This window comes from Acanthaster planci, linkage group LG17 (assembly GCF_054643075.1).
Source record: "Acanthaster planci isolate LZ-2023a linkage group LG17, COTS_SCS, whole genome shotgun sequence".
NCBI lineage: Eukaryota > Metazoa > Echinodermata > Asteroidea > Valvatida > Acanthasteridae > Acanthaster > Acanthaster planci.
Window position 1 is genome coordinate 6,721,184 of NC_141793.1, and position 26,060 is coordinate 6,747,243.

The window sequence follows — 26,060 nt, forward strand, 5'->3', positions numbered from 1 at the left end:
AATGCCACTCACCCATCATGTGCGACCCCATAAAAACCCGCGAATTAACTCATAAATTCACGGCTAGGCATAGTTTTGTTTGGCTACAAGTTGTATGGCACACTTAGCATATAACAGGCACAGCCAGGTTTTTGCCTTTATAACGGATAATCATGCAAAAGTGTGAAAAGATCAAGGGCATACATATATAAAGTGTGCTGGAAAACTTTAACCAATTAGATTCTCAGGGGTGCCTGTCTGGATGATGGGCAATGGGCATGCAGTGGGCTGTACGTACACACGTGCAGCCACTCTGTCACAGCCATCCATAGTGTGCAGACAAAAATTCTGTGCACTCACGTTTTTCACCCTCAACTCCACAGAACGTATTTCTAGATTGGAATAAATTTGTAAAGAGAGAACATGTTTTTTAAAATTCGAATAAGATTTCACAAATCCAACATTTTCTCAAGATGCAAAATTTTTAAAGTCCAAACATTTTTTAAAATTGGGATACAATTGTTGACTCTGAATATATTTTTAAAATTGGAACACTTTTCCCAACGTAAAGCTGTCATTCAGCGCACAAATTTTACCAAAAATGTCGTTTTATCCGAGTTGAGAAAGTATCCAAATTGAGAAAGCCTCCTAATTTCTAAAACATCCACGATTAAAAAGCATCCAAGCTTTTTTATGGTGTTCAGCCTGAAGTTCGAACCTTTTTGGATGATTCAACTATTTTTGGCATGCGCATGCGTAGGCAAACTCCTACAATCGTTCAAGCTATGTTGCCTTTAGGGCCTGCAGACTCATCTCCGTGTAGAGTGCAGTACGTACATGTACATACGTGTATATGTACGTTGAGCAGACTAGTCTGTGCATTTCGCAGGTCAGGTCATCAAAGATGGAGGTGTGCTGTTCGGATTCCTGCAGCAGCGTGGCAGCTTCCAAAAATGGTCACGAAACTCGCCACAACTAGGAGGTGAGACACTGTCATTGTTTCTTTGACACTAATACACCTACAAGTACGCTGGTTGAGCCTCAGAAAGCACATGCCGCAAATGGTTTGAAGGCGCCATACTTGGTAGCAGAAATGACCTTTCACTGATAACAAGGAACTAAAGATCTGCCATTCTCAGTTGGGTATATGGGCATGATGGGTATCCAAGTACTAGTCACGCCCTAATCACAGTAGCTCAGCTTGGAGCACATAATGACATCATGTGGATTATAACTAAAACAAACATGACAGATCTTTGCTATGGATTCTGCTTTTCGTAAGCATTAATTTTGCTGTTCAAGTGCTTCAGGACTGCAATGTAAAATTCCACTTTGATTTAAAAGCATTCCCACAACAGCACCAAAAATTGGTCAAATTGGTCCTGCATTCTCAACACATCCTAATGAATGCCAATTACACAGACCTCTCTGTGTGCATGTGATGAGTTCTCATCAAAGGGATGTTGCTACATGTACGGTCCTTTGTAAAACATGTCATCTCTTATTCCTGTACAGAACAGATAGCTGTACAGAGCTGTGATTATGCAAGTAGCACACAGTGAAAGGTAACCTGACAAAGAATAAGGTTAGATTCTATAGGTAAAATGTAATTCACAGTACACTGGTGATCCATGGAAGACATGTACCTCTCCCTGTGTGATGACTCTGTTGACTACATATTGGCCATCTTGTAATATAAGAAACGTCTTCTTGTCAAGATGATTGTCTTCCAGCTGGTAAAAAGAAGAAAGAATGAAAATCACAACAAGAATACTACTGATGTAAATGTGTTCAACACACATAATGTTATCCATTCATTTTCTGTTAATTTATGAATGATTCCATAACATAACATGAACACACATGTACAGGTACAGTGTATTATTAAAAAAAAATCAGTCACAAGAGGGTGCAGTTTAACTTTATAATTTGAGAGACATCAAATGACCTCAAAACGGAATCTGGGCCATACCCTACAGTATATGGACCAATGTGAGTAAGATCACAATCAGACCTGATACGAGTGCACGCCTAAAGTTAATGATACCCATTTGACATGAACACATGGCCGTCTTGTTTCCATGAGTTTAAAAATGGATCGAGGGAGGGGGTAAATGGGGGCCATGCCCACCAAAAAAGATCCAAATTATTTGTTTTAGGGGGAGGGAGGCCAATAATAAGCAACTGTATTTGGTAGACCTACGGTACATGTACTGGTATTTCACTTCTCTTCCTTCAAACGTGTAATAACACAACCAAAATATAGACTTATCCCTCAGTAAAGCCATCAAAGCACCCTCGTGAAACTACATTTTATCAATCGACGCAGTTCCCACCAAAGGAGGCATGGTTGCTAGGAACATTGCACCCTTTCTTGGTCCGGCTCAAGGCATATACAATGTTAATATTCAAAGCATTATTTTGCTTTGAATCAATCCCTTGGTATACAGATAAACAAACTGCCAGTTTCAAACTGTTGTCAGATAAACACTATGGTAGATGTCCTTACCTTTACGTATTCATGATGCTGCTGCTCTAACGTCTGCAGATTTTTTGACACATACGCTGAAAGACAAAAATGTCTATGTTATTAATTACACACATACATGTAAACATGATAAATAATCACTTGACAATTTACTGAATAGCTGCATAAATTTGAAGTGAGTATGGACATGAAATGTGATAACTGTTTTCCAGATCTTTGTTCATTTTGTAAAGTTGGAAAGAAAATTAAATGCAAAGACAACTCCTACGAGACCTCAGATTCTTGATCTTAACTGTGTGCATGTGAGCAATATAAGGGTCATTCCATGAAGGTGGGTAACACCTGGTTATTTGCTTACGGTCTGAAGTCTTTGAAGTAAATTACACGTACATGGCTACTCAAATAATTAGCCAGTTAAATTTACATCATAAAAAGAACACATAGAGAGGTATACTGTTGAATCATTTTGTTCATATTTGTGGAAACATTTTATGCAACATAAAGCACAAAACAGTGGTTTTTGGTTTCGTAAAACCAGCTTTCTTGTGACAAAATAAATAGGCATTTAAGAAACGAAGAGAGTGGGTTGAAAGTAGATGTAAACATTGTCATTTTTTTTAACATGTTTGCATCTGCATTTATGTCAACCCTCAACAGTTCACTATCATCAGGGATAAACACAGTAAAGATCAACACAAATACTGCCATCCAAGCGGCTATACATGTATATGCCACAAAGATTACACTTCATTCGAACCCAACCATACCGACCGAATACTGGAAAACGCTCAGCCCGACCACATGGTACCTGGTCTGGAAAATTCTGCCAAAATGAGTACTTGTACATGTACATGTACCTACCCTGAAATTTGTTCTTGTGGTATATTCCATTCTTTATTGCTTTATTTTTGTTGGGATACTTGCTAATATTTAGAACATAACAAATGAATTTATCTTTGTGGACTCCAAGGCCTCTCACTTGTTTCTGTCAGAAGGAATTGAAGTCAGACGAATAGTAGGTACAGACCGAGGGGTGCTTGTGAACTTGAGGTAATATCCATAAGGGACGATTGCTAGCACACCCAGCTGTCCGAGGTGACTTCTCCCCAGAACCATATGAAACGTTGAAGTAGCCCCCGATGGGTCTGGGATCGGAGGGCAGGAGTGAATCTGCATGTCAGCAGCGCCTAACCCCGAATGATCTTCCCCTAAAATCCTTGGAGCTTGGAGGGCTGAGAAGAGGAAGTATGGCCATGGCTCGTCTGCAAGCTGGGTGGATAAAAAGGCCTCTAGAGATGAGCTGGAGTCCCCTTGATGCTGAGGTCTGAAGGGTTGAACTTGGCAATCATCAGGACAGAAATGGCAGGGAAGGGCCAGTCTCAGAGATTCGTGGAAACTGAGTTCGTTGGTTGTGTCAATCTGCTTAGCTTCAGCCTCCATCATTTCCATGAATTTTCCGGAGAAGAGGTCTTTGGCATAGAGAGGGAGTTCCCGTAATTTTGACTTGACCCCACCACAGGAGATATTCATGGTATCCAAGGTGTTGGAGCTGCATGTGGAAGTGATCAAGATGGAGATCCAAATGAACTGCTCGAAGATAGTTGATGCTTTCATCAAGTGCTCGGAGAGCAACGGTCGCTAGGTCCGAAGGTCACAGGCATGGGATAGGTACTCGAAGAGAAGAGCCAGAAAGGCAGTAAAGCAAAGGCCATGGCATGAAGCTTTGCAGGTCCATTTGTGCCTGTCTTTGAAAGGGATCTTCCAAGTAGACCTCTAAATGTGGGAGGATAGCTTAGCTTTAGCGGCTGTGGAGATTTCAGGGACGGAGAGAAAGTTCTTATAGTCGGTTTCTGGTTATGTGCTTGGTCCAAAAGTGGTGCGGTGACACTTTTTTTCCTTCTTTTATTTCTTTTTTGTTTGGCCTTGTTACTATGAGAAGTGTGAATTAACAACTTTGAATAAATAAAAAGACCATAAAATATGACAAGAGGCAATGGTTTCAGTTATCTCACTCAAACAAAAGGCCTCTATTCTTGGCAATATTGAGCTTGTTATAACACAGTAGCACAACCACAATGAAAAAATTTAATTTGAAAAATAAATGTTTCGCTCCAGTTTCTGGTTTTAAATGAAATTCTCATTAGGTAGCAGTATATGACATTCTTTGCACATTGTTTTCTGCTTTAACCCTAAATGCCCAAAACCTGCCATACTCCAACAGCAGGTTTTGTGAGGTTTTGGCAGGTTTGGTACCGTACCTGAGGAACTTGTTGTTGAATTTTGTGAGACTTGGGATGAAAGGCCCAGGGAGATGGTGTTGGATTCTGTGTGAGTTGGGACACACACAGGTCACTGTGTGAAGTGTCTGGCTTGCTGTACCAATTGTTGGACTATGCTTGATTTTGTCAGGTTTGGTACTGTTCAGTGCAAGTCATCCTATACTACATAGACCCATCCATACCATATCACTCAAACTCCAAGGGGCTCATTCTGTTGGAGTTTATCAGGTTTGGTACACTAACCTGCATGTACAAGTACATAGACAAGTACATGAACCTGTTGGATTTTGTGAGGTTCAGTATGCTTTCTAGTGCAGGAGCCTAGGGGGTTAGGGTTAATAGACATGATCAGGACAGAGGAAACAAGCTGCACGTCAAATACTGGTATGAACAAAATTTTTAAAAACCGTTCAGGTCCAGAGTCAAAGTGAAAATAAAATTCTCATGAGGTAAATGATATATTGTGCACATTGTTTTCTGTTTAAAATATTTGGGGGAAAAAATTCAGCTCAGAAATAAAATTTCCTCTCACTCTAAGTCTACCTTTGTTCTTGGCAAGTGACGATGCATGACTTGTTACATGTATGGTTATCATACATGTGTAACACGATGTTCATGACCAATGTACGCACTGCATCCACTGCCTCATCGACACTGATATACATGTAGACTGGCCCCTCATGATTTATTGCTTAAAAGCGTTTTCAATTTGTATATGTAAGAAGGACTTAAGACCACTTCATTTGTCTGCTTCACAGACGTGGGCCCGGATCCAAATCAATTGGCTATGGCCGGAAATTACACCGAGTATTTGGCAGCATCCACGGCCACTTCCCATAGAATCATGCGTAATATCAAGCCGCAGCCAACTGATTTGGACATGGCCTTCGTGTACACATACCGGTACATGAATGATGTCACCTGATAAAAGTGCCCAACTGAAATATGTGTAGGCCGAGGGGGATTCCTTCACCGTACATACATGTATTATTACTCAACACCACCCATCAAAAACCCATTAAAATAACGTGGTAGCAGAATTCCTGCTGATCAAGTAAATTTGGCGGCTTTTGGAATTCGTTTTACGCAAAATAAAAAAAATTTCTTTATTTTGCCAACGTACAGGTCTACAGCAATGGGCGCAGTGACCAGAAACCGGAGACTTTTTGAGGGGCCTTAGAAAAGTGGAAATAAGTTGCTGACCTGGCCGGGAAAGGGCACCAGTTTTTCACACCAGCTAGAACCTTGAACATCTCTATGCAAGAGTGGTCTAGAGGGAGCTCCGGTGCTGATGTCCTCCAGTTTAGCAAGGTGGCACTTGAAGGAGGCATACAATAGAGCCTCAGTCGTGGGAAGGTTAGCAGGTAGGCCCAAGATCTGGATCATACCCTTTTGCAGGAAACGGAGACATGCCTCCGAAGGAGTTAAGTAAGCGGCAGAGTTAATGTCTTTGTCGTAGGACGAACCACGATCTGCTTGAGTGGAAACGGAGACGTCATACGTGAACTGTAAAAGGTACCTGAACCCGGATAGGTTAAAGGTTGGAAGCCGTCATAGACTCAGATAGAGCTCTGCAGGCAGGAGATCCGGAGCAGTTACCTGGGGAGTGTGGTTTGACTAAAGGCAGCGGGCTATTGTAGACAGAGAGGGAGTGGAATTCCGTCATAAACTCAGGTGAAGAAATGTCTTGCTAAGATGAAGAGAGAAACTTCTTGTGCTTGGACCCCGTAGAAGAAGACAGGTGTTTACACTTCTTATGTACAGGTGATCCGGCAGTAGAACCAGCGGATAGAGTCTGAAGAGCCAGGGCATCAAAAGCCCATCCGGATTGCAGATTGCACTCTGCCAATAGGAACTGGGGAAGCAGCCTCAAGAACGCTCTGGCTGAAGAGACCCAGCAATTAGCCGGAAGACAGGGCGATGTATGGAGTTCGGAAGCCGCAACAGCATAAGAGGCCAGTGAGCTCCGCTGCCCGGGATACAGCCAAGGTTGAACCTGAATAGCTTGGTGCTGTCTCTGTTGGGTGCCCCCCCTTCCCCGAGATGACAGTTTGTCAGCCGGAGGCAGGGTAGCGTCCAAATCATATCTTTGTGTGCGTGCGTCTGAAGGCAGTAGCTCATGGCGTGAGGTGGTGGGTGCTGTTGGCGTGGGAGGCTTGGTGCTGTCCCTGCGCGTGGTCTTGTGAGCCATACTGGGGAGTCGGTGTCATCTACAGTAGGCACTGATAGGGAGACCGCCATTGGACCTCAGTGCTTGGGAGCTGGGCATGGAAATGTTCGCGCCGCCAAGACCCAGCTGGCAGGGGAAAAAAGCACAGCGCCACCCCTACACTACCGTTGACTGCAATGCGATGTGGTGGTGGAGGGAACTGAGCATTCGGATACCACTCGCTCTATAACTCAGACCCTGAAGTGTGGTGTGGCTAACCCTGGACTGGACAGGGAATGGTTCTGCCAGCAAGTGTTGGCACAGAATCTCACAGTATAGTGTGCAATGCCATTTGATCATCCGCAGACCGACTCCTGTCGGTTTATAGGGGAGAGTGGGGCTGCGGAATGAATTCCGCACTACCTGTACCTCTCATGCCCCAACAGTCCCAGGGCCGCCCAGTTGACCCTATACATGTATATGTATATCTACTAGGAAGGTGAGGGACCACGGAACGAATTGCCGCACTAACTCATGGAACTCCCATTGACCCTATGTAGAATACTCAGTGTTAGAATAGCATTGAGTCAACGTGGAGCCTGTGAAAATGCACACACAGAAAGAGAAACAAAATGCCACAAACACAACAAATACACAAACCCACTCATTACAACTAAAGAATGCACATTTAATACAATATGTTACAGTTGATCAAATTAACACAAGAACATGTAGCGAAATGGAAAACTTGAGATTTCAAAGATGCCAAAATTGACCTGTTTGTTTGGAATCAAGCTAAGGAAAAGAAGGACAAACATGGCAGCTGCTCCGCTATCAAGTTTTTAGTGAATGGAATCATAACACAAAGGAAATTTGCATATTTAGAGACTGTTTGGGGTAGGTTCAAAGCAGAAGACTATTAAGTTTAATCATAATAAACAGCATTGGTACACACAACAGTACACCCAATATTTTATCAGATTGGGTGGGTGGTCCAGTTAGGGAGAAAATCCAACATACCATTCTTATAGAGCACAAGAATTGGCCGCAGGGCTAAATGTTCGGGGCACACCCAGGATTGCACACTTTTTTAAAGGCCACCATGAGAAGTAAAAAGCTACAGCTGCATATCTACAGTATATAAACTCAATGGAGATATGTCACAGATTTTACATTCGGGGCGGGGGGAGGCACCTGGAGAATCCGCTGGAGGGCATGTGCCCCCCTCCCATCAATAAACAGCTATGTGGATAGTACACATAATGTGATGCATGTACATATACACAGACTTGTCACCAGGCTGAATTTAGTGCCGGCTGATATTTTGGCAAAGTGCTATGAGAGGAGCTCTCACGGGTCACGGCCAGGGGTTGAGGGCCCATTCAAAAGCCCTTGGTGGACTCCAGGGGCAACACCCCAGTGGGGGTTGAGGGGACGGAGCCCCTAAAGCACCAGGATTCTGGGGGTTTTCCGACGTTGGTTTTGAGAGGCATGTAATTGGAAGCGGAGCTATTTTTTTTCTTAGGCCTTACTTGTAAAAGATCTGAAAGCTAAATCTGACGTTAAAAAGGTGACAACCTAACTAACGGCAACATATATAGATTTCTCCAAGTAAAAGAGTGCGAACATGCTCACTACTGTACCAGTTTAATTGTAAGTACACGTATAGTCTATACATGCAGTTCCAAGTTAATCTTGCATCCTATTCGTAACATCTTACCAGTGACTGATGTTCCCATGGGTACATTGTCCAGGGCTCCATGGCTGTTGGCATGAATTAGCAGGCACTCTTGACCACCATGCCTGGCCAGCTCAATACTGACTGAGAACTCTCCTAGTTCTTTCCCTGTGTCTGATGTTGTCACTAGAGCATCTGTGAAGAGGATGCTTTGCAGATCATCTGAGGCTGCAGATTACACAATAAAACAATCAAGAAACAATAAGGTTACGGTATCTCAAGGGATCTTGTTTGTATTCTCTCTAGGATCATCATACAAAAACAAATATTTTCCTCATCTGGAAATTTAATATTAAAACATGGTGCATGAAATTGAACACACATGTAAGTACACCCATACTGTGCAACTACAGCTTAATTTGTGGTGCGAGGCTCATAAATGGTTCGAAGTTAGCTATGTTTCATAAAATTGGCTGCTGGTACAGAACCACGTACACGTATACTGCTTCATTAATTGTTCAATAAAATGAATTTTTATTGATATTTTTGAACAATCTAGTGTTCCTTAATATTGCTTTCAAAATTTGTGATTTTTAAGTTTTTAAATCCAGCGGTTTATTTTATACAACTTGTGTTCAATTGTTAATTAATATGTAAATAAGAGTAGTTTTAAAAGAATTGAGTCATAAATGCTCAATCAGCACTCAGTGTTCTAGCCAGGCATTCAAAAGCATATCGGGCCGATACGCTGAGCTAAAACACCAACATGCTAAAAATCCCCCAATATGCAATCAATGTGCTTCTGTTTTCCAGAGGAAGGCTTAATGTTAAGTTTAAGAAAAGTTTCATTCAGAGATGTAAAAAAAATTCATTTAAACACCGACAAAAAGTTCCCAGAATATCGGCAAAATGTACCGAAATGGAACGTACACACGCACAAGTTTTCACAGCTCTGTGGAGACATCACATACATGTACGAGCAACAAACACAATATGGTTCCCCCCATGCAACTGACAAATCAATAGCAAGAGTAGATGGGTTAGGAGCCAGACTATAACTCTGGATTGTACACAACTGTGATGGCACAGCTGGCAGCACGGTAGTTGCCCGAACCTTTCAAATAGTCATATGCAGCAAGGTATGAGACGGAGAGAACCCCCTCTGCTTTGTGCTGGTCATTGTCTCGCAGGAATCTGGGGAATTCCTTTCAGACATCTTGGAGGGATGTGTTAAGTAACAATAGTCTGGAATGTGTATAGGGATTGGACATGTTGGGGGGTACCCCTCGGTCTCATTTCTTGCTGGGTATACAAATAGTGTAGCCTTGAAAAGTATTGAAGTAAGCTACAAGTAACTTGTCACAAAGCTTGGTCTTCCTCTCTGTAGTTTCTTTTAATGCATTTTTTTTTTAGACGGTTGAGCGAGGTGCAACTGGAACAAAATGGTGGACTGTGCAGAGGTTTTAGCACATTCTTCAGTTATTTTGTTGAACAGTGGGCTAATATCTTCCTAATGAGAACAAGAAAACCATTATTAGTGCAGGGCTGAAATTTCACCCCCTCGTGTCCAGTTTTCAAACAATGGATTGGTGACCGCGGCCCACGCTATAGCATCTATAGCTATAGGCATGGAGGCAGCCATAAGAACCAACATGACTTAGCTAATTCAACTTCAAGCTTACGTGTATGTTATAGTTATAAAGCTACATTCAAAAGAAACATATGCAACCATACGTATGAAGCCACACCAGGTTGTGTTTGTATTGCGCATGCCCAATGTGTATTAGACTTTCGTTGCAGCCGTTCATTGGTATATCAACAGTAAAAACACCATCAACCTGTGAATTGCGGTAGTCAAGCGGTTACAGCATAATGGTTTGTGACACATGGGGTGTGGGTTCGAATCCCGGGTCAAAATTGTGGGCAGGGAGGTTTTTTTACAAGGAAAATAAAGCCTGAATGTTATAGGAGCCTAATTTCACAAGTACAGTTTTTACGGTTGGTTTAGCATCTAGATGTCATGCATTGTGCATAGTTGTGAACCGTGGTTTGGCTTCATACGTGTGATTGCATATACAGTGGAACACCGCTATAACAAACAAGACAGGGTCCACGTTAAATGTTCGGTACAGCGGTCATTCGGTATAGCAAATTTAACTGCCGAACGTTTTGTTGCCATGTTGAATAGCACCCTCTCTTGTCTAACCGTAGTGCACTGGCACCCTCTTGTGATACATTGGTTCGCTGTTTTCGTGATGTTTTGCCGTTGCATTCAAGTTTAACCTTTAATGTTCTAGAAATGTATCTGTTAATTATTTTTGTTTTTAATTTAAACTTGAGTCAAAAAATTGATATCAAGTTTATCCTTGATATCAAAAAATTGATATCAAGTCGTGAAACTACATGTACCGCTGAGGATTGATCTCTGATGCATGCTGTGGCAAATCTTGGTTGATTTGTGTATCAGCGGCTCTCCCACTGTCTGACTTTTTTATTTTGCACTCCCACTTTTATACCCAGCAAGAAATGAGACCGAGGGGTACCCCCCAACATGTCCAATCCCTATACACATTCCAGACTTTTGTTACTTAACACATCCCCCCAAGATGTCTGAAAGGAATTCCCCAGATTCCAGCAAGACAATGACCAACACAAAGCAGGGGGGGTTCTCTCCGTCTCATACCTTGCTGCACATGCCCACTTTCCCAAATTCTAGTTGAAAATCTGTGGATCATGGAGTTAAGATAGTATCAGTTGCCTGTCAGGCAGTGAACATACATGTACAAGTAGTGCATCAGTGAGGTGTATAATTTATTAGACAAAGACTTGTATCACGAAAATGGGTAGAAACATTTTCCACAAAATAAGGTTTTGTGTACATGCAACAATGTCTGCCCACATGTTTCCATGCAGCATGGTCTTCTTAATATTGATTAAGGGCAGTTAAAATAATTGAAGTACATATACATGTAATTGGTAAAAGTGGTAGAGAATATTGTCATTATCACCTTTTCTTAACCCTTACTACCCTAAACCTCCCATGCTCCAACAGCAGGTTTTGTGAGGTTTTGGCAGGTTTGGTACTAGACCTGTTGAACTTGCTATTGAAGTTTGTGAGATTTGGGATGAAAGGGCCAGGGAGATGGTGTTAGAATCTATTTGAGGTGGGACAAACAGGGTTCCATTGTGTGCAGTGTCTGGCTTGCTGTACCAGTTATTGGACTATGCTTGATTTTGTCAGGTTTGGTACTGTTCAATATAAGTCATCCTACATGTATACTGCATGGACCCATCCATACCATATCACTCAAACTCCAATAGGTTCATTCTGTTGGAGTTTATCAGGTTTAGTTCAGAGACTTGCAAGTAGATGTACAGTACATAGACAAGTAGGCTTGTGTGTACATGTACATGTATCTGTTAGATTTGTGAGGTTCAGTATGCTTTCTAGTGCAGAAACCTAGGGGGTTAGAGTTAAGACAAAAGGAAATTAGAGAAAACTTCACAGGGTGTAAAACTGGAACTGAAAAAGCTAAACCACCCCATAGTGCTGACAGTGTTTTAGCCAGGATGAAATCAAAGGATGGGGCATCTGCGTGACATGCCGGATATTATGACTGGATATTATTTCAAGTAGCTCTTGAAGGTTTGCATGGTGGAATACGATAAGGTAGAGGGTTTGCGAATACACATGGAGCATTTTCAAATCCCTGTTCTTGACAACACTCGAGTAACACAGGAACGTTGTTCTCGAGCATGCTGTTATGAATGCGCAGGTGAGTGTCACGTCGATACAAAGCAATGCAAAATGGCAGACAAACATAACAAACCTCTGATTTTACACATTTTTGACAACGATACTGGTGACGAATGTGAAGCAGATCAAAATGTAGCCCCCATCCTAGGAGCCCTTCTTTCACTTTGGCTGTTGAAAAGGCTGCCTTTGTTTTTCTAAACTTTTCTCAAAGTATGAAACTAAACGTTAAATAAGTCAGTGGAGTGACAACTGTGGTTAATTTTACATCTCTTAATCAGCCAATCTTGTAAAATCATGGCATAAAACCAATGGTGTAAACCTCCTTTAAACCAATAAACACTTTTGGACAACAGTTTCCTCATATATCAAGGCATAATGGTTACTTGGTGGTTACATGTAACAAACAGGGGGAAGCACCTACATACATGTACTGTCAGTAGTTTGTATCCAAACTTTTCAAAAGGGGTAATTTCATTAATGACTACCGCTATCCCCCTTGGTGTATGTACATGTAAAATCATATTGAAATTGGAGGATTTGGGAATGTTGGGGATTGACTATGTGGCTGCCCTTTCTAACGCACTGAAGACAAACTCCTGTGTTCTCTGCCCCTCCTTACATGTACATACAAAATACATGTACACATCACGAGAATGAAAAACTCATCAGGCTTTGGGGGTTTAAAATATGAATTACCCTTTCTAACTTGTTATTACACAACCAGAAATCCAAAAATCTAACCCTGTGTAATAAAGAAAGCAGTCCTCTCTGCATTCAATGAACATGATAAAATACTCACTGATTGAATTGAGGTAGGCCAGTGCATCCTGTGTGGTTGGTACAGGAGATACAGCATTTGGGATAATGGCATCTCCACTGTGAAAAAAGACACATTGTACTCTGTTATTTACTTTAAACAGCAACTACCACACATGTAGTCACTTTCCAGTGCAAGTACTGTACCAGTGCTACAAGTAACCGGTATGTACAAGGTAAATGTGCATGAAGCGAACATGTAAATCTGCAACACCTACATGTACATGTACATGTACATGTACACTGTAAGCAGTACAAGGTACTGATTTTGCGAATGTTGTTAAAAACATGGTCTATCCAATGCATTTTAATAAAACCTTTGAAAGAGAACCTTTGTGTTTCACTAACCTCATTCTTAACCTTTTTTGGGTTGGGTTGGGTTTGGGTTGGTTGTGGCTTGGTTTGGGGGTTGGAATTGGTTTGGGTTTGCATTCAATGTGTATCCACTAGAGACCGGTTTTCGAGGGAATAACAAGACTTTTTCTTTTAATACAAAAAATGGGTCATTCCATGAGGTTGGGCACAATTTATGATGGTGTCCTTGTTACATGGGTGACTTGTACCACCTGTCATAACCTGTAGAGAAGGTAATTTACTCTGTAAAAATAACACGCACCTTTGTGTTCAGCCTTGCAAGTTGTAACAATGTCAATTTGGAATTCATATGCAGGGAAATACAGTAGCTGTTCATTTTTACGGAACCCATGTAACAATTGACACCATCACAAATTGTGCCCCAACCTCATGAAATGACCCAAATACAAACAAATGCAAGATGTCGACTAATATCCTTATTACCTTCTGTAAGTCAATTTGAAAACAATGATCAAAACTTGATGACCACCACAGCTTTAGCCAAACGGAGTGATTTTCAGTGCTCTTATGAATGCGCCAACCATCACTGACCATGACCCATTTTTAAGGGTTGTACAGGGGTATGGTGCCCAAGTGAGGCCATGCACGACATAAATATTTGTAACCGTGCTGCTTATCTTGTGCTTTATCATCTTATCTTCATCTTATCCTTTATCACCGGAAGTCATCTTTTCCAAAATCAACCTCTGCTTTTTTACCTGAAAAATATTGTATTAATGATTTGAAATGTCAAAATCAGAAATAAAGAAAAAACTATTGCAGGTGTTTCTTTGCTTTCAACTCTAAAGTTTCCCTTTGTTTTGTGTTTTTTCAACTGTAATACATGTAAATTGGCAAATGTTTTAAATTGAACACACTTTCGTTTATTTCTAAAACTGAAACAAACAACATGCTTTAGAACTTACTATGGAGATTATATCATTGACAATGATTTACTTGGCAAAATAATAAACATGCTTGAACTCTGCATTCGGCAAACTGAAAAAATGGCTCATAAATCTCCTGACAAAAGAAGGAAACTACAGTAATAAAATTTACTCCTCTGTGGGTCGGAAGCATGGGAGACTGTGACAAGGTGTGACAATAAAATGTATCCCTTGCTAAGAGAGGGTTGATACTGCAACAGTACTTGATGTGTGTCCAGTGCAAGCAGTTTTTGAACATACTGTACATGTACACTGGCCCCAAGATGTTAAATTGATGGAGTTTGCAAGTTCAATGGGTGGAAATCAGCGGAAAACACAGCACTTGTCACTGTCATCAATACCGGTATCTTGAGTTGCCGTCATCATCATTGGTGGTGGTGGTACTCTGAAGCGATGTTGTGTTCTGCTGCAGGAGCATGACTTGGGCCAGGTTGAGATGGAGAAATTGCACGAGGCTTCTTTGCACTGATGGTGAATAGTTCCTACGGGCACTTGCCCTTGAACGCAGCACTGGACTTGTGCTTCTGCAAGATGAGAGAGTAACATGTGTTTTCCTGTTGGATGTCACATGTTGCTTGTAATATCTAATGAAATCTATTTTTGTCAAAATATTGATCCATATTAGTGTATTTTTTCTATTTTGTACGCCTTTTACGGTAATATTTGTTGAAAGAATGAAATGAAAGAAAAAACCCTACAGTACATTAAATTACCTTTCTTAGAAATACATGTATATAAGTATTAATTTAGATGTTTAATATGCATGCAGGAATTGATAATTTTTATGGAATTGATAATTTTTATGAGCATTTGCAACGTTTCAACTCATCCCTTCAAATGTGAGGGCAAAACAATTTGCTAGGCAAAGAGAAAATGATGTGAGGAACATGTCTTTTCTAAGCATCTGTGCTTTTCCCACATGCTCAGTTGTCAATCGAGTCACATGGCTTCAGTCATACACAAACAGCAACTTTGAAACATTATAAGCTGAAACTCTGAAAGACACTATAATGAATGTTAATTGCCCCCACAATGAAGAATTTTTTGTATCTTGTAAACTAGGCCTAAATACATAAACTTTTGATATTTATGAGTGCAACTTACCGCTAAAGCATAAACTTTCCACATTTTTGGTCAGCGGGGACAAGATTTTCAGCAAGTTTGAAGATATTTTACGTCACTTAAAGTTGTTTACATCGCGCAGCATAATGCAGAAGGTAAGGATGCAAAAATACCTGTAGAGCTTAAAATACTCTTTTATTTGATGTATAACTCAAGGCATTTGACTAAAGCACCGTCAAGCCTTGTTTTGGTTTGTGAAGACTACAAAAAGGTAACCAAAAATATGCATTTTTCTGTTGAAAATCCCCAAAACATGCATAGGAGTTGATGAAACATACATGAAACAGTGTTCATTTGGAAGCTTGGAATTTCAGGAAGAAAAGGAAATTTTTTGTCCAAAATCGAAGTCAAACTGGTGCCGAACAGCCCTTTTGTATTGGGGTACAGTCATGCAGTTGTGTACATATGGTGTATGCATGTGCATCAGATTGATGCATGGTGAACGGGGAGTAAGATGCAAATAACAAGCGCAGAAACCACATGTATTGTTTCAAACAAATGTTATCTAAAGACCCTGTCAAACACTAACAGACTTAAAGTAACTTATGACACCTGACAGACTTGGTCCCCTATTTTTATAGCTATTTATTGATGACAAAATATCACATCAAAACTATGCTTCAGTGATGTTTCACACATCCCTAAACATTTCAAGCCCAACTCAAATGACCTGTTACTGTATACATGTACGTGTATTCTGTGTTCATTATTGATAAAGTTCTCCATCGTAAAAGATATTGTTTACAATACTTTACACTTCTTCTGTGATTTAACTACAGATCTTTGTCCAACTCTGGTATGTCTGGAAGTGGAACCGATGAGGAACAAGACTCCATGCGGTTCAAATAAATTGATGAAAATAACATAAAAAGTGATGGACCAATTACATGTAGGATGGGTTACTACATGTATATCACATTTGCCAATCGAAATAATAATTGCTTGCTCACCTTCCTGAATTCTCCTATCCTTGCTGTTGTTTAACTCTTACTTTTTAACTGATTCATAAACTTTCGTTTGTGGTTCAATTTATTTTCCTCTATGACAGCTTAGAAAATCTGTGTGCGCACCGTATGCAAGCAGAGGGGGGGTCTCTATTGTAACAATATCAAGAAATACATGTACCTTTTACAGTCGACTCTCGTTAATACGAAGGCCTTGGGACTTACTAAATTAGCTTGTATTATCCGGAGCTCGTCTTACATGAAAGCTGCCGTCTTGCTTTATATATGTATCGCCAATCGACCGTAGGTAAACCGTACATGTGTACAAGTATACTTAAATTTCGGTTAAAAGGCACATAGTATCGTTTTTTTACATGAATTTGATTTTAAAAAGTTTGTTTACGAAAGTAAGATACAGTTTAATGAGTAACGACTTGTAATAAAGAATAATTATAAAATGTAAGAACGGAGGAAGCAGAATTTCCAACAGTCATGTCGATTCAGAGTGACACGGGGGGGGGGGGCTTTGGTCTTGGGGAATTTTTAGGGGCGGGGAAATCCAACGAAAGATTTCTTTTGTTCACCACTATCCTAAATACTGAAATACCGTAGCACTTTTGGGAGCACTCGCTTGTGTTCAGGTGGTATGCGAGCCGCCACACAGAATTTCTATGTTGGGTACAGGCAAAGGAAATGCCCACTGTTCGTCTCTCTTGCAGGACACAAATGGCTTGATTCAGTGTGGGAACACTGCAGTGCTGTTCTACCATGTCTACTGTACATGCATGAATTACCTAAGCACCTTTCAAAATTGAATGAACTGGCTGAATTGACAAGTTGCCTTCAAAAAATCTTGCACTAAATAGACAGATTACAATAAATTTGCACCCAGCCAGTGCGCAAAAAATGCTTGTTACATCCGAGCTCCTATTGCACATTTTTCCCCATAGGAATGTATACAATTTACTTGGGACTGGCAAATATGCTCGTCTAAACCACAGTCTCGTCTTACCCAAGCTTGTATTACCAAGAGTTGACTGTAATGTGGCCTTTAAAGCACTTTGTTTAAGAAGATAAAAAGAATGATTTTGTTTCCCAAGGAAACAAAATAGCCTCATTTTGTGATACCGTTCAATTTACCTGTTAATTGACTCCATTTCTTCAGTCTCCTCCTTAAAGATGCCAAACGCAGGGAGAACGAGATGGGAACAGTTGCGCTGTCACCTTACACTTTATAATCCAAAAAGGAAAGACTTCTTTTTTTCATCAGAACTTGTTTACCCGAATCTTATGATGCAGCAACAATTTCGACATTCATCTTATTACTTGAATTGGTGTTTTACCGAAGGAATAATGAATATATGAGTATCGAAAATTTCATTTTTTGGTGGACTCATTCTTTCATCGTTGTCTGAAAAACTGTTAAAATATCTTCTTTCTGAGTTCTCACTCTCCGAGAGTTATAACCTTCTCATTAGACCTGAACTATTTTATTCAAAATCAAAAACTGGGCATTTTCGCAGTTAAAATGTGCCTTTAGACACCTTTGGCCATTCGAAATTGACATACATGTACAGTAGGAACCCAGCAACAGACATCCAAGGGCAGGGTGGTGTTAGAAATACATGAATCTGTCAAAGACATAGATGGTAGGTAATGACGGACACGGTCAAGGAGAATGTACAAATTTCGGAAAAATTACATCTTTTATTAAAAATTGTCCAACATACGGAAACATGCAGAATTTTTCTGTTTCAATAAAATGTATCCTCAGGTCATAAACTGTTAATTACCTGGGCAAATATTGCAGTTTAGGAACTCACTGGCAACACAAAATTTCTGATACTGCAACAATAGAGTCAGGCCTACCACAATAATATAGGAACTGATTAGGGCTATACACCTAATTTTAATAATAAAAATTCATATTCATAACTTCACTATGTACAAACAACTATTGAGCTAAATTTCATACCATTCAATTTCTTTTAAAATTCTCTTTCCACTAAATTTGTGGGGGTCAAAAAAAAAAAAATTGAAGAGTAGGTCTTGCCCTACATGTACCAGACTCCCTACTGTAACGTTAGTGTAGGGCTCCTTGACATCAGGACCTCCAGACCTCCAACGATATTTGCCTGCAATTTAGGACCCTGTATTTTTCATACATTAACTATGGTATTTTGGAAGACTTCTGGAATGTTTCTTGCACAACTGTCCATTAAGGGACCCTCGGGAGGACTCCACTGGCTTACGGTCATGAATGCAAACCATAATGCACTGTGTACGAAGAGAGCCACTCCATTAACTGACGTAAATACATGCCCAGGTGATGCCTGCGTGGTGGTCAGAAAGTTGGTCATAAAAAGCCGTCAATTCCACTCACCTTAAACCATCTGTTATTTTTTCCTCCATTTTCGATGGGATTCAAACGTCAGTAATAGGCGAATTTCTGTATAATTCGAATATGTTTACAGGCGAAATTGTAATCACTAAGCGTTTACCCCGTACCTAGCATTACTCATCCTTTTCTAGTGGCCCTAATCATGTATATGAAACCATATGTACCGCGCCGACACGCCGTCAGACGTCTCATCTCAGCCCGTCAACACCGCACACCGGTACCCCGTACCGGATTTATTACATGCGCCCAGTGCACGGCAACATGGGCGATGGTACGTAGGTACGATGGTGCGTAGGTCACTATGGAATTATGTAAATAAGTCAATCACTTAAATATAGGGTTAATCGGTTGAAGAATTCATCTGATGTGATTTGACGTATATATATTTCCTTTCTTTTTCCTTGCAAAATATGTAAACAGCGGCTTACTCTCTGTGAAGAAATCTGAAAGTCGCTTCTTACAACCCTCCTAAAAAGAAAAAAAATGAAAAAAATGTTTGGTAAATCTCCCCCCTCAATTTAAATGGAATGATCTAACACACTTAGCAGCAGATTACATGGAAAATACAAACCAAGTGAAACAATTTTGTCTGCTGCATGAAAGCAAAACATAAATTAATTGAAAAGACATGTTGCAGTCAAATTCTGTTACATAATAATTTCTCCACCAAAGTGCTAGTGGAGCATTTGAAATTAAGATATATAAGCCTACTTTCCTCTCTTCTCAATAAGGAGGCGCCATGGCTTAGTCGGTTAAAGCGCCTGTCTAGTAAACAGGAGATCCCCGGTTCGAATCCGGGTGGTGCCTTGTACAAGATGTACATTTTTCTGATTGCAACTTGATGCTATTGTTTTTCCCCTTTCAAAGCAAAATTAAACCTTTCCCTTGGAATTTGCCATTATTATTCTTTTCAATTTTTCATACTGCAGAACATAGTACATGTACAGTGTTTGTGCAAAAGAAGTACAAAATACATGTAAGTACATCATAATAATAACAGTTTTTATATAGCGCATCACACCAAAGTCTCGCGGCACTTCACAAGACAATTAATGGAACCGACAAGTTTGAAGGACTGTGTTAAATTCATTTTCTTTATAGACAATTCTGATAAGGTGTGGAAGAGAGTTCCAAAGCGATTGTGATGCATGCATGAAGGAACGATGTCCATAGGGAGCACAATCTGTATCTGAGTTGTCAAGTTTATTTCTCAGAACTTTAATTTTGTCTGAGAAAAAGTTTGCAAAGTTAACAGGTAACAGTTCAAACGTTGCGGCAGAGGGGAGAATTTGCAATGATGACGGTGTACTCATTGTATTGGTAATTTGAAACAGACATTTTGAGTCACAGTTTTTCAAGTGGCTCTTTGTGATAGATTTTGTTTCTTTGAAAATCTGCCTATGAACCGCCAACTTTGGAGATTTCCAACGTCGCTCATGAAGACGCAGCTCATGCTTGGCTGAATGAATGTCATTGCTAAACCAGGGTGCATGAGGACGGGCTCTAATGTGACTTTTTGCAGGGGTGCGTGCTTATTAAGCAAATCTCTGAGAGTCTGCCCGTACTGAGTAACCAATGTGTCAAGATCCGTGGAAGGGGATGTGCACATTGGAGAATTCAAGATGTCCTGACGGACAGGTATATGTATTCAGATTAGAAAGCTTGGACCCTAAATATAGTATAGATCCCCCTCCTCTGTATCACTGGTGTATTTTGCCTACCAGTGGCTGGTGAACTGTGGCTGGCCGCCTCCAGTGTAAAGAATTTCTGTAGGTCCAAGGCAATCCAATAAACTCTCCTAAAACTGTGAATATTGATAGATTGCTCAGCATGGGATACCTCTTCAGCTGGAAGAGATGCATGTCAGCAGCATTTCAAAACTTTTCAGTTAAAACCACATTAATAACTGCTATATGACTTTGACTTATGATGCAAAATTTGGCTGAAATTGTCTCAATCATTTTGAGGAAAGGCTATTTTAAGGCAACAGTTGCTGGAGAAAATCTGTTTATCAGGCAACAAAACTGCACACAAGACAACACTTAAAATGATGTCACAACACCTATTCAATTATAAGGTCATACTTTCACAGTGGTGCTTTTCTCACCCAGTATCTTCTGCATTTCTACTTGGAATCCAATTTGAGATGACATAAAACATTATTGACAAAAAGCACTCAATTAGGAAGCTGAAAACCTTTTGTACGGAAATGACTTTATTTTTCACAATTCTTCAAAATTCTCCCCCACAAGCTAAATATTTGGTCACAACTATCCAATTAAAAAACACAGATACTTCAGAAAAGCCAGGATTTGAATACATAATGACCAAACTTAGAAGTATCTACTTATTTAAACAACTTTCATTATGTGAAAGGTAGCTAAAAGTGCCTTTTTATGTATTTGTGGTTGTAGTTCTGCCATGTCAGTGCACATACAATTTGAATATTTTACCATTAAAAAGGCATCTGAATAAAGCATTCACAAAACTAAGTCTTAGGCTACATCTGAGTCTGTTGTCTGAGCTACAGTAGCTGTTGGTCTTCACTCCATTGGAGGTACCCAGAGACGTGCAGACAATACACTCAACTGTAGCTCTGGTATAATAATACATATTGCTATTACCATGCCAGTGTTTGTATGAGCACAGTGCCCTCTGACATATTTCATTTAGTGTTTGCCTGAGCAGCAGAGAATGGAAACAGGAGATACACTTTGAGCTGCAACATAACTCTACACCTTGCAACATGTGCGAGTGTGGTAAGTGAAACTTGTTAAATCACAAATACTTCCAGTACTAAAAACAACATATTTGGTGGGGTACAAATTGTACATTAACCACAAGGACATAGCAGGGGTAAAATTACAAATCTGAAGCAGATTGGTGGTACCTGTCACCTCCATGGTAAGGACAAAATCATTGCTACAAAAAGACAAATGCAAAGACTTACTCCTGACACACAAGAAATCCGGTACACACACTGCAGTATGTCCTTCATTGGTTCTCATTTGTAGGCCACATAATTCAAAATCAAAAGGCCACACAATCAAAAGTTCCTCCATGCAGCCCATAGTCTGCATGATCAAACAAGAGTAAACAGTTCTGACAATAAAACAGAATTGGTATCTATTCCAAAATGGCATGACTATGTCTCAGCTCTATGTAGCATGATTATTGTCTACAAGTTGGAAAAATCAACTATCCCTCTTGCTGAGTGCTGTCTTCCTGTCACTGGTCCATTTACATAGGGTAGTTCAGCAACACATCCTGTCGGGCCAACTCCAACAACATAGGATCATCAAAGAACTTGTTGATACTGACATCCTCACTGAGGCCCTACAGATATATGCAAGCAAAAAGTAAATACACTCACTCTTTAAAGGTTCCTATGGAATTCTTGGTAACCATACTAAATAACAACATATACAGTCCTTCAGTCACTACTGCATAAGTATTTGTAAGAGCTCCAATAAAACCATCTTTCAAGGCCTGAACACATCATGATGATCACTGGAACAATTTAATGAACACTTGAGTCCCAGAACAAAGACCACAATGAAATTTCAGAAATAAAAAAATAGTCATGTGGAAATTGTGTCTTTCACAGAAGTGACATTACTTTGGTCTTTTGAACTGCCAAACCAATACCAACATTTCAGGGAAAATATAACTGTACAATGTTGAAAACAAAAACTGCTGTGAACATGTTTCTACAGGGTGTCCCAGAAAAAAAAGCAAGCCCTGAGGAAAGGGGTTAATATGCTTAAACAATGAGATATGATTATAATGTATAAGGATCTCCGAAATGTAGAAGCAGTATTCTTTCTAATGATACCCTGTCGGCATCCCTCCTGTCATGCATGACTGAACACCATTGTCTTGAAAATGGGGCATCCGAACTCAGTTGTAACACTTTGGATAAACCAGGACACCCTGTATATTTCTTTACAATGACCTTGGCCTTTTGACTTTTTAGATCCTAAAGTGATCTAGCCTTCCCTTTTATTAGAGGACAAAGTCATCTTTTCCACACCACATCAATAACCAGATGTGCACAACAATAAATCACAATACCACTGCAGCTCTATGGGTCCTGTGCCCACCAAGTCAAGAAATGATACCAAATGTGTACAACAGTGACTGAATGAGAATTTAATGCATCGGTCGGTAGTATCTTTGAATGGAAGGTACTTCAGCATCAGATCATGATAAAATATGCATCGAAAATGTCTGTCGATATTAGACACGCTCTACATTTTATCCTCAATGGAAAAGCGTACAAGTAAGGATTCCAGAAATTAGGGGTCCAAAAGTGTGACATTTTGGTGTCCCTGTTACATCTGACCTTTGTTATTTGACATGGAAATATCACTGGAGTTGATTTAAAACCATTACCATTTGTTTGGCAGGTAATTTCCATTAATTCATCAGTCTCGAAAATTAGAAAATGTATTCTGAACTTACAGAATCATATGTCAGATGTGACATGTCCTGGAAATTGCTCTTATCATTTGACAGCACATTTAACTTGTTTCTTTATTTTAGAAGCATCAGCTTTATCCATGAGTTCATGAGTTTGCAGTCTTATATCTCCATTTGTTGTGCGAGCGGAAGTTTCCAGCAGCCTGGTCTTTTGTTACGAGTGCCGTCTTTTGTTAGAAGGCAAAGTTCCCTTTGTCCGATATCGGAGACCCCAGCCACGCATATAAAGAATACATGTCCGAAACCGGAATCCCCGGAGGCAAGCGGTTAAGGCACTGCATCAGTGTGGAGAATGCACAGGGCTGAAGGGTAGGAAAAAATCAGAATTTAACAACGTAAATACCTTCCTTCTTCTGGTCTTAATCATGAACTCTCGAGCAAGGTGCATTGCAGGTTGTGGCTCAAGGGGGCGTATCACGATACTCTTATCCAAAGGATCACCAGGAACAATCTAAAATGAAATATTGTAAATCGTACATGTATACAACTTTGCATCCAACAACAGTGCTCTATGACTGTACTTACAATTTTAAGCTCAACACATTCTTAAATTCTGCAAGAAACTAATTTTCAACACTTGATACTAAGACTAAAGGGCAACCAAAGCACCTACATGCATCTTTCAAGACTCTTATTCGTTGTGGTCAATACATTTCCATGATCTTGACCACAAGAGTATTAAATGTAAACCAAACTGCTGAAGGTCTCAGGTTACTATGTTTTACACTGAGGTTATATTTCACTTCTTCCTGACTTGCCCATGACTGCCTGTCCAAGTCATTGTCCAGGCTATGTCTCTCATGTATAGCAACTTAGGTGTCATTTCTTTCCTGTTCTTTTTAGCTGTGACATCCTTTCTGCTCTCCTGAGCTGGGACATCCTTTCTGCTCTCCTGAGCTGGGACATCCTTTCTGTGCTGAGGTTATGTGCTGAGGTCACTTTAATCTCCTTCAGCTTTACCCCTTAGAAACAATAACTACACAGACAAAATATATCCAAGGTACATGTAACTGAAGGTCTGGCTGCTGTAACACAAGTGAAAGGAGGTAATGTTTGTTGTTCAACACAATGGTCAAACATATTTTGACTTTAGAGGCTTGCAGGAAAGGAACCAAATCACTTCGCTTCATTTCAGGAGTGAAATGTTGAAGAAAAAGAAAAGTCTCCTTTAGAAACCTCGGCAGGTGAGATATTGAAGGCCTTTTTTTTACCTCATGCAGAGTGCGAAATTAGAACAAAAAAGTGCTCGGACAAAATGTCACAACACAATCAATTTTGTTTTGCTATTACCAGCTTTTAATCTGCCATATTATATAAAAGGTAGAGTTGTAACGTGCAGTGTAAGGGGTCAAAATTCACTTTTTTTTTCCTGTTCCTACGAAAACCGCACATGCAGCCGCACTGGAAACCCCACACGCAGCCGCACTGAGCAATTCATGTTCGGGCGCAGGCCGCAATGATATTGTTTTTTAGTTTGCGCGATTGGGCAGGCCATGTCATAAATTTGCTTGCTCTAATTGGATCAACACTTGCCAAAGATTTCTCAGAATCCACAATTATTATTTAACTAAGGCCTACTGCATACATGCAGTCTTTTATTAGGCCCAAAAAATACATGATGTAGTTGTGCTGAGCATGCAAGCCTCTCAAAAATGGGTCAGTAGGTCGGAACTTTTTTAGGGTTTGAGGGCAATTTTGTGCTGATTGAATGGCATCAGTGGGGCGACAGCAGCCAAAAGGATCTCAGAAAGTGAGGAACAACTGTCGTAATGTCTATGCAAAAATTTCTATATATGGCAATTCACAAGAAACTTATGAATAATTCACATCACGATGGCAAACTGGCCAACAATGTCCGTGTATCGCGTGGTAAACGTGCGTGATGCATCAGACCAGCTGGCGCTAAACCTTGTGCCATGAGCAAAGCAACCTCAAATTACACTCGTGAACACAGAATATACATACATAAATAAGAGACCAAGTTTTGTGAATTAACTTGCAGAAAACCTCTTGCAACATAACATGGATGTCTTTCCAGCCTGCAGCCTTTTTGCATTTACGACATGTACGGCCGATGAAGAGTGTTTTTTTCCCGGACATTCAGTACATGTACAGTATGGTTGCTACAGTTCCATCACGCACTCTTTTTTGCACGGGTACGGCGCGACAGGAACCAGAGCAGCTTTATTTAATGCATAGAGTTTTGCACATGTTTTCACCACTGTGACTGCTCAAAGAATTATGGGGCAAGTAAAGTATAATAGGCGTGGGGCTAGGTGACATGCATGGGCTGGTGATGAGCTATCAGACCTCATGAATACCTTGGGCATAATTAACATAACTCTAACACAAAATTAATAATAAATCAGACGCCATAATCCTGTATACTGTATTGATATTTTAAGAGCTGTTATTAATATGTTGGTCGGACAATTTGTCCGAGCATCTTTGATTTTGTTCGGAAAAACACAATAAGTGCTCGGAAAATGTCTGATGTCCGACTGTAATTTCACTCTCTGTCATGAAAACTCTGGAGAGCTTTGTCAGCCAAAAAGGCGAGTAAAGTTGAACTAATTTCATCTTACATGCTTTTTTCCATCAACAGACTCGCTCTGGTTTCGACTCTGACTGGGTCCAGTATCAAAACTGAAAGAACATGCATCC

At 40.2% G+C, this 26,060-nt stretch overlaps 2 protein-coding genes and 1 non-coding gene across 3 annotated transcripts in view; 1 reads left to right on the forward strand and 2 right to left on the reverse strand.

Annotated features, from left to right (window-relative positions):
• Positions 1-19,255, reverse strand: part of catip (ciliogenesis associated TTC17 interacting protein) — a 35,979-nt gene extending 16,724 nt beyond the window's left edge. Inside the window, exons 1-5 of the mRNA XM_022254131.2 lie at positions 18,897-19,255; positions 13,130-13,206; positions 8,616-8,801; positions 2,489-2,544; positions 1,626-1,712 (exon numbers count right to left, since the gene is read on the reverse strand). Coding sequence (XP_022109823.2) covers positions 1,626-1,712; positions 2,489-2,544; positions 8,616-8,801; positions 13,130-13,206; positions 18,897-18,925 — 435 coding nt within the window. The 5' untranslated portion in view covers positions 18,926-19,255. The remainder of the gene's footprint in view (positions 1-1,625; positions 1,713-2,488; positions 2,545-8,615; positions 8,802-13,129; positions 13,207-18,896) is intronic.
• Positions 19,256-19,647: 392 nt separating this feature from the next.
• On the forward strand, positions 19,648-19,721 carry Trnat-agu (transfer RNA threonine (anticodon AGU)). The gene has a single exon. It is a non-coding gene; the product is annotated as a tRNA-Thr (tRNA).
• A 1,390-nt stretch (positions 19,722-21,111) lies between these two features.
• The window catches only part of eftud2 (elongation factor Tu GTP binding domain containing 2), a 70,433-nt gene continuing 65,484 nt past the window's right edge, over positions 21,112-26,060 (reverse strand). Inside the window, exons 25-26 of the mRNA XM_022254130.2 lie at positions 23,740-23,847; positions 21,112-22,250 (exon numbers count right to left, since the gene is read on the reverse strand). Coding sequence (XP_022109822.2) covers positions 22,155-22,250; positions 23,740-23,847 — 204 coding nt within the window. The 3' untranslated portion in view covers positions 21,112-22,154. The remainder of the gene's footprint in view (positions 22,251-23,739; positions 23,848-26,060) is intronic.